Here is an 8912-nt window from a genome sequence, read left to right as displayed (position 1 = left end):
CCCCACCCCCCACTGTTGTTGTGTTACTCCCCCGTCTGCAGGAAAACCATAGCCGTTAGAATAATTGACCACGAGGAGTACGATAAGCAGGCCAGCTTCTACATAGAGCTGCAGGAGCCATATTGGAAGAGGAGGAGATGGACAGGTGTGAAGAAGCACCTTGGCCACTCTGGTGACCTTTGACCTTTCCTTCATCTGCCTTCCTTTGTTCAGCTTCCTCTCGCTACTGTCGCTCTGTCGCCTCCTCCTTCACAGTGCCACCAGCTGGCCTCCTATCGCTTTAGACTCAGTGGTGATTGAAGACGACTGTTTAGTGCTGAACTGAACCTGACCTTTGAAGACAGGTGAAGACTGGTCTGGACAGGTGAACACAGGTGAAGACAGATTAGGACAAGTGAGGACAGGTGAAGAGAGATCAGGACAGGTGAGGACAGGTGAAGACAGGTGAAGACTGATCCAGAGAGGTTGGTGCTGATTGGATGGACTGAGACAACCTGGGACAGGTTGGTCGACAGGTCAGATTTATTGGAACAGGTGTTGATGGACAGGTCATAGCAGCTTTGAACAGGAGCAGTTGGGACACAACAAGACGGGTCTGGACAGGTTGGAGCTGGTTAGGATGAACCACTTTAAATTTTTGTGCAGGTTAGTACAGGTTAGTACAGGTGAGTACAGGTGAGTGCAGGTGAGTTTACAGCTTAGTACAAGTGAGTGCAGGTGAGTGCAGGTGTATACAGGTGTACTGTACTCTGTAGTGTTGTGGTCTGTCTGTCTGTCTGTGTTGATCTCACAGTCTAACACTGAACCTCCTCCAGCTCTGACATTAACAACCTGACACACCTGAGCAGGTGTGACGTTGTCTGACGTCATGTGACATGACCTGTCTGCCCTCTGTCTTTACTACCTGTCTGATTTCTGTCTGTTTCCTCTTCAGCTCTGTTGCTTCAGGAAGTCGGTAAGCTGCTCCTTGTTTGTTTTTCTCTCTGTCTGAAACATGATGAAGTCCATGTTGTTTTGTGATATTGAAGTAAGGACTCAACACATCCAGAGCTCATTGTGATTACTTTATCTTCTTCAACCTTTCAGGTGGATTCGTCAGGACAGGTAGGTGACCTCCGACACCACGTCTCAGTTTGACTGATGGAACATTTTCTGATGTTTCCTGTTGGTCTGAGTTGATTTACCGTTTCTCTGTGACTCCTCCGTAGACAAACAGCTGTGTGGTAAGATGTGAATGTTTGCTTTAAATGTGTCGGTACCATGTGACACATGTGGAAAACATGTTACCACATGTAACATGTCACAAACACTGCAGAAGTTTCCCCATAACATTTCCAACAGTGATGTGAGAACTGACGAACATGCAAACTAAAGGTTCCAGAGGTCTCACATCTTTCCCATGTGCCAGCACGTGTTCCACACACTTCACATGTGATTAAACATGTTTTCACATGCTAAATTTCACATGTGATTTTGCACATGTGAAATTCATGTGTTTTTTCTGTAAGGAATGTCTCTTGTGTGTTTCAGTTTTCATTCGTGTTGAACTGATTTAATGTGAAAACTGAAGATCATTTAGTTTATTATAACAATTCTAACTTTATTATTACTTGTCTCGACTAATGTGAGACTTGAAGTTGAGACTTGAGACGTGCGACTGATCTCAGATTATTACAGAAACACAGTAAATATCAGGACAGAGAAGTTTGAGGTCACTGAGACACAGAAGTGAAAGCTCAGTGTATCTGGGACCTGCTGACTTCTGACCTCCTCACCTACTGGGGCTGATGGGAAATCTTCCCCATGTGAGGTCATGGCTGTATCTGTAACAGACACAAACAGTGAGCAGTGAAGTAAGAAGGACCCTCTACATCAGTGGTTCCCCACAGGTGGGCTGTGAAGGTATTACAAGTGGGTCGACAAATCATTTTCAAAACAGAACAATTTTGGTGAAAAGATGTAATTATAAAAAAAAATTACAAAATATAATTAATGTTTTTAAGTATTTTAAAACGAAAAGGTCTTTAAAAAACTCATTTGATCGTCTGTAGCCGGATCACAGTTGAGATAGAAAACATCTCTGATTCTGCACTAAAGCTTACATCCATGGCAACAACTGGAGAATCAAAACGGAAAATCTGGTCAACTACAGGAGAGTCAGAGACAGATGGTGAATCAACAAGTTGATCTCTACCTCCTCAAATGAAAAAGAGAAACTGAGCTTCGATGTTGGATGTCGTGACGGGCTCGGACATCGGCTGCCAACATTTAGATTTTCATGTGGCCATGAGTTGGAACAGGTTGGGAACCACTGGTCTCTTTAGTGTCTCTGTGAAGACAATAGATTCAGAGTGGTTATTAAATAAAATGTGGATGTAGATGCAGTAACTAAGAGAGATTTCAGACACAGCCGAGTCTCACTGAGCATGCTCACACAGCAGGTTGTTCATGACATCAGGAATATGAGGTTTCAGTAGAATCAGGTTCTGTTCACCTGTTCGCTTGTTCACCTGTTCTCCTGTTCAGGTAGAGACGTCTACAGGAAAGTCCAGGGACGGGACCATCCCGCCCCCTCTGCCATCATCAACATCACAGGTACATCCTTCTGTCTTTTCATCCATCCATCAATCATCCATTCATCCATTTATCCATTCTACTATTTTTCTTAATCCTTGTTGAAGCATCAATGACGATTCCACCCCCACCCCCCCATCTCTCTCTCTCTCCCTCTCTCTCTCTCTCTCTCTCAGAGGAGGGGGGTGAGGAGGTTCTGACCAAGAAGGAGGAGGAGGAGAGGCGTATTGCTGAGATGGGCCGACCGACGCTGGGCGAACACGTCAGACTGGAGGTCATCGTGGAGGAGTCGTATGAGTTCAAGGTGTGATCACTTCCTGTTCTTATCAAAGCATTAAAATCAGTACAGAGGAAGAAGAGACATGAGGTCCTCCACAATGTTAGAGCAATTTAAAAACAAGTATCATTACGTCATCAGGTAGAAGAGAGACAATATCCAATCAATCAATCAATCAATCAATCAATGAAAATCAGAAGAAAATCTCACTTCAAACGTGTCCAATATGATTCACTTCATATCAAAGCTTACCATGAGCTGTCAGAGTGATCATCAAAACATCATATCATTAAATCATCATATCATTAGATCATTAGATCATCAGATCATTAGATCATTAAATCATCAGATGATTAGATTATCAGATCATTAGATCATTAGATCATCGGTTAATTAGCTCATTAAATCATCAGATCATTACATCATATGATCATTGGATCATTAAATCATTATATCTCAGATCATTAAATCATGAGATCATCAGATCATTACATCATCATATCATGAATCATCAGATCATTAAACCATCAGATCATTAAATAATTAAATCATGAGATCATGAGATCGTTAGAACATAACATCATTAGATCATCATATCATTAAATCATCAGATCATTAAATTATGAGATCATCAGATCATTAAATCATCAGATCATATCATTAGAACATCACATCATCATATCATTAAATCATTGGATCATCAAAATATGAGATTATCAGATCATTAAATCATCAGATCATCAGATCATTAAATTGTTATATCTCAGATCATTAAATCATGGGATCATCAGATCATTAGAACATCACATCATTAGATCATTAAATCATCAGATCATTACATCATCATATCATTAAATCATCAGATCATTAAATTATGAGATCATCAGATCATTAAATCATCAGATCATATCATTAAATCATCAGATCATTAAATCATCAGATCATTAGATCATGAGATCATTAAATCATCATATCATTAAATCATCAGATCATCAAATTATGAGATCATCATATCATTAAATCATCAGATCATTGGATTATCATATCATTAGATCATTAAATCATCATATCATTAGATCATCACATCATTTGATCATTAAATCATCACATCATTAAATCATCACATCATTAAATTATCAGTTAAATAGATCATCAGATCATTAAATCATGAGATGATCAGATCACTTAATCATCAGATCATTAAATCATCAGATCAATAGATCATTAGAGCATCAGATCATTAAATTAAAAAAGCAGCAGGAATGTGAAGGTGATTGAACTGGTGGACTTGGGGATGGACTGTGTTGTGTCCTTGTGTCTTTCAGAGCACCGTGGATAAACTCATTAAGAAGACCAACCTGGCTGTGCTGATCGGGACCAATAGCTGGAGGGAGCAGTTTGTGGAGGCCATCACAGTCAGCTCAGGTACAAACTTACCTGTCCTCTGTCTTCTTGTCTGTTTCGGCTTGTAGTTAGGACAGGTAACAGAGTGGCTCCATTATTGACTTTGATGTTGAGTCCTGGCTCTTCCTCCCTCTCCTCCTCAGGTGATGATGATGATGATGAATGTGGCCAGGAGAAGCTGCCCTCCTGTTTTGACTACGTCATGCACTTCCTCACCGTCTTCTGGAAGCTTCTCTTCGCCTTTGTCCCACCCACCGACTACTGGAATGGCTGGGCCTGCTTCGTCGTCTCCATCTCCGTCATCGGTCTCCTGACTGCGGTGATTGGCGACCTGGCGTCTCACTTTGGCTGCACCGTCGGTCTCAAAGACTCCGTCACTGCTGTGGTGTTTGTAGCTCTGGGCACTTCTGTACCAGGTGAGACCTGAACCTGTCACTCGTTCCCTGTGGAGACCTTGAATTAAATACAACATGGTGCATTTACTGCTTTCATTTACAATAAGTAAGAACCAGAACAGACTGAATTAATTCCCTTCACTCTCCCTCAGACACATTTGCCAGTAAGGTGGCGGCCATCCAGGACCAGTACGCCGACGCCTCCATTGGCAACGTGACGGGAAGTAATGCCGTCAACGTCTTCCTGGGGATTGGCGTGGCGTGGTCCATCGCTGCCATCTACCACTACTCCAAGGGCGAGGAGTTCAGGGTCGACCCTGGTACACTTGCTTTCTCCGTGACACTCTTCACCATCTTCGCCTTTATCTGTATAGCTGTCCTCATCTACCGCCGGCGGCCAGAGATCGGCGGGGAGCTCGGCGGCCCCCGGGTCCCTAAAATCCTCACCACCAGTTTGTTCTTCAGCCTGTGGTTGATGTACATCGTGTTCTCCTCGCTGGAAGCCTACTGCCATGTAGAGGGCTTCTAAGAGTTCTGCTTCCGATGGGTTCCAAGAGGTTCTAACACAACTGATGAACAGTTCTGATGGATTTCCAAAGGTTCCAACAGATTCTGACAGGTTCCTATGATTTCTGTTATTTGTCTAAAGGTTGTAAGATTGCTGACAGTTGGTCAATTCCTTAAGGTTCTAGAGGAATTGTAATTTAATGACTGGTGTCTGTGTTTTGCCGATGTGGTTTATAAACACAGATAAATACATATTCTGATGGACTCTGTCTTTTTATGTTCTTTAAAGACTGGACAGGTTGAAAACATCTTTGAGGTTTGAAGAAATCCTTGAGGTTCCTGAACGATTCTGTAGGTTCTTGATGTATTTCTAAAGTTTCCTGAAGGTTCCTTTCATTTGTGATAGATTCCTATAATTTTTGTTATTTGTCTAAAACTCTGGATAGACTTGTCATGGTTATAAAAAGCTTCCTGACTATCGTGGATTTCTAAAGGTTTAAACAGGTTCCTGTGATCTGTGTAAGACTTTGGACAAACATTAGCTCCTGACAGGTTCCTTGTTCCGTCTTACTCGCTGGTTTCCTAAAGGTTCTGATGGACACGTAACAGTTCTACCAATATTTGGCTAAACATTTTGATGAACATATATTCTAACTGTACAGTTCTTTTAGGTTCTATAGGGGTCCAACAGGTTCAGAACATCTTTGATGGGTCTCTAACGGTCCCAAAGATTTTGAACAGATCTCCAAGGATTCTTGGGGAAACCTCAGAACCCCTTAACCTTTACTTCGTCTTCCTCTGGTGAGTAACATCGATCTGTTCTCTGGCTGCTGAGTGCTGGCGACCTCCAGGACTCGACGATCTTCATCCTCACATACCTCCCGAACATTTACAGACATTTACCTGCATTGTGACTCCTTCACCTGTACCTTGAAGAAATGTGTAACAAAGCATTTTCATTTGGACCTGCATGGCCTTTGAAACCACAGCAGTGACCAGCGTCTGTGGAGACGAAGGAGGCAGCTCAGGCTGTAGACATGCAGTGATAGTGTTGCACCTTCATGAATATCTGCACTGAGTTTGAAATATAGTTAATGAAAATAAAGGAAGTGCAGCAGGTTCCAGAGTCTGGTGTTGGCTGAACAGAGACCATGAACTCTGGTTGGACCTGATCTGCCGCAACAGTGAAACTGTAATGATGTGTATGTTTGTGTGTGAGCTCATATGTAACCTCAAAGAGTTCAGTCCCCGATGGTCTGCGGTGTGATTGGTTGTTTGGAAACAGCAGCCGTCTATTGGAGGATGTAAAGAGGAATTGTTGCTTATTGTCTGACTACAGAATGCAGTGTCTTTCCTTCAAGTATTAAAGTACAGTGAGTGACATGTTGTCGTCGTCTCTGCTTTTGAATCTTCCTCCTCTCTGATTGGTCCAGAGTCAGCTGACAAAGTCTCAGTCACACAGTTCCAATGCGCTGCAATCAAACATTTCCATGAGGAGAAACAAGCTGCAGATTCAGAAACATGTGTAAACACAGAACAAATAGAAGAAGAGAATCATGCTGCAGGAAGAGGAAACAAAAACATGAACAAGCTGCAAATACAGAAACACCTCCACAACAAAAACACAGAAAGAAGCTGCATCTCCAGACAACACGTCAGAGCTCCAGGCCTCTAGGGGGAGCTCTGAGTGGAACACCCATAGAGCGTATATAAGCTAATGCTAACACTAGCTTCATGTTCTGTTGCTCTTTTATACTGTAAAAAAAAAACACAAACCTTTTTATGTCACTTCTTCTTTCTTCCCTCAGACTCTCTCGTTTGGTCAAAGGTCAAAGGTTGTAGGTCTCATCTCTCTGGTTGAAGCTCAAGCTAATGCTCAAGGTGTTGCACTTAGAGCTCCCTCTAGAGGCCTGGAGCTCTTCCATTGTGTTTTTGAATCTGCATCATTCCTGAATTTGAAGCTGTGGCTCCTAATGGAAGTGTTCTTGGCCTCCGTTTGTAGCCCACAGCTCCACAGCATGACAACATGATTACTCCTATTATAAGGTATTATGGGAAGTGTAGTTTATCCCTCAAATAAGAATAAGAGAAGATCCTTTAATACTAACCTGTTGTATTATTCTCTACTCTGTGTATTTATTCCTCAAAATCAAAATGTCTTCTTCCTGTTACTGACAGCTGTTTAACAGTCAGTGAAAACTATTTTCTCTAACATGTCAGATCACAGAGCAGCAGCAGGAGGAGGAGGAGGAGGAGCAAGGTGTGAACATGACACAGGTTTATTGTTTCACACAGGATCTCACGTTTTACAAAACATCTCTCTGCCTCTTTAAAGGGTTAAAGCTCTGAGACACACGACATCACACACTGACGCTACAGGCTGAGCATCACGTGATCCTACGGTGGCCCTGAGAGGTCAACTCTCTCCTAACACATGTACAGACGAAACACAAACAGCTTCAGAAACACCTTCATCTGCTTGACAACACATGAGCACAACAGGAAGTGTTTCCAGGGGGACAGTAAAAAGTGATGAACCAGGCTGAGACACATTTACATGGATGTATTTTAATAAATCCATGTGTCCTTATTGTTCAGTTAACTTCAACCAGGGCGTCTCAGCCTGGTGCATCACTTCTTAGTGTCCCCCTGGAAACACTTCCTGGTGTGTTGTGAGTATCTGCACTCATGTCCTTTCTCCAGCTGCAGGTGTTGACCGCTCTGGGCCACCGTCCCATCAGCTCATGTTCAACAGCTGGTGCAGTATCTTCATTTCACAGCATGGAGTCATCTCCATAGCAACGGCAGCTGAGGGATCGTGGGTACTGTAGTGTTTAGTGCAACCGCTCTGTCAATAAGCTGCACGTTTGTATTAAAGGACTCGTTGCTATGACAACAGCTCCACACACAGTGCATTTAGAAAGTCTCCAGAGTTGTTGTTCGTCAGTCTTCACTCAGTATCCATGACGACAGAGTGAAAACAGGAAACAGCATAGTCACGCTTTTATTCTGGAGACTTTCTGAATCAAACAGGAACTTGTGTCAAATATTAAATTACATCCGTTAATCCAAGTACAAATATCATTATTACTAATTAACACAGTATTTACAGTCAGTCAGAAATATCATCATCAATTAATATTTATATTATTATTATAATTAAAAGTTACAAATATGATGTGAGTGAAAAAAGGCAAACGAGGTTTCTGATCTGATTGGGGGGGGTGAAGATGAAGGGGGAGGAGGAGGAAGAGGAAGAGGAGGAGGAAGAAGAGGAAGAGAGAGAAAAAGAGGAGGATGAGGTTCAGAGTTTGTTGTAGCTGAAGATCCCAACAGGAAAGTGTTTGACGTGTGTCGGCCACTGAGCAGCGAGCTGGAAAAACTTCACATCGTTCCACTCAACTCCATCTATAGACACTGGGGGGGGGGGGCAGAGAAACAGTCTCAACTTCAACTGAACACTTCTCCATCAGGTGTGTGTGTAAGTGTGTGTGGTTGTGTGTGTGTGTACCTCTCAGTGTGTGTTGGTGTTTGGAGGTACAGATCAACCTGCTGATTCCTTCGATCAGTTGACTCCTCGACTCCGCCTCCTTCTCCTTCGTCTTCTTACTGAGGAACATGACTGACACACACCATCATCATCATCACCATCATCATCAACATCATCATCATCACCATCATCATCATCATCATCATCACCATCATCATCATCATCATCACCATCACCATCATCATCACCATCATCATCACCATCA

At 42.6% G+C, this 8912-nt stretch overlaps 2 protein-coding genes across 4 annotated transcripts in view; one reads left to right on the top strand and one right to left on the bottom strand.

Moving 5' to 3' along the window:
* The window catches only part of LOC111237558 (sodium/calcium exchanger 1-like), a 17586-nt gene extending 11046 nt beyond the window's left edge, over window positions 1–6540 (top strand). For 2 of the 3 annotated variants that reach the window (XM_022766693.1, XM_022766694.1), the window contains exons 4-11: window positions 935–955; window positions 1087–1104; window positions 1209–1223; window positions 2527–2595; window positions 2751–2878; window positions 4177–4276; window positions 4399–4671; window positions 4803–6540. In XM_022766693.1, coding sequence (XP_022622414.1) covers window positions 935–955; window positions 1087–1104; window positions 1209–1223; window positions 2527–2595; window positions 2751–2878; window positions 4177–4276; window positions 4399–4671; window positions 4803–5179 — 1001 coding nt within the window. In that variant the 3' untranslated portion in view covers window positions 5180–6540. The remainder of the gene's footprint in view (window positions 1–934; window positions 956–1086; window positions 1105–1208; window positions 1224–2526; window positions 2596–2750; window positions 2879–4176; window positions 4277–4398; window positions 4672–4802) is intronic. The other variant, XM_022766695.1, reaches the window with a different exon arrangement.
* Window positions 6541–8461: 1921 nt separating this feature from the next.
* LOC111237586 (phosphofurin acidic cluster sorting protein 1-like) overlaps window positions 8462–8912 on the bottom strand; it is a 17682-nt gene continuing 17231 nt past the window's right edge. The window contains exons 23-24 of the mRNA XM_022766732.1: window positions 8669–8779; window positions 8462–8574 (exon numbers count right to left, since the gene is read on the bottom strand). Coding sequence (XP_022622453.1) covers window positions 8462–8574; window positions 8669–8779 — 224 coding nt within the window. The remainder of the gene's footprint in view (window positions 8575–8668; window positions 8780–8912) is intronic.

The sequence above is a fragment of the Seriola dumerili genome, unplaced genomic scaffold, assembly GCF_002260705.1.
Source record: "Seriola dumerili isolate Sdu_G_001 unplaced genomic scaffold, Sdu_1.0 BDQW01001001.1, whole genome shotgun sequence".
NCBI lineage: Eukaryota > Metazoa > Chordata > Actinopteri > Carangiformes > Carangidae > Seriola > Seriola dumerili.
Note: the sequence above shows the minus strand (reverse complement) of the source record. Positions and strands in the feature narration are given on the sequence as shown.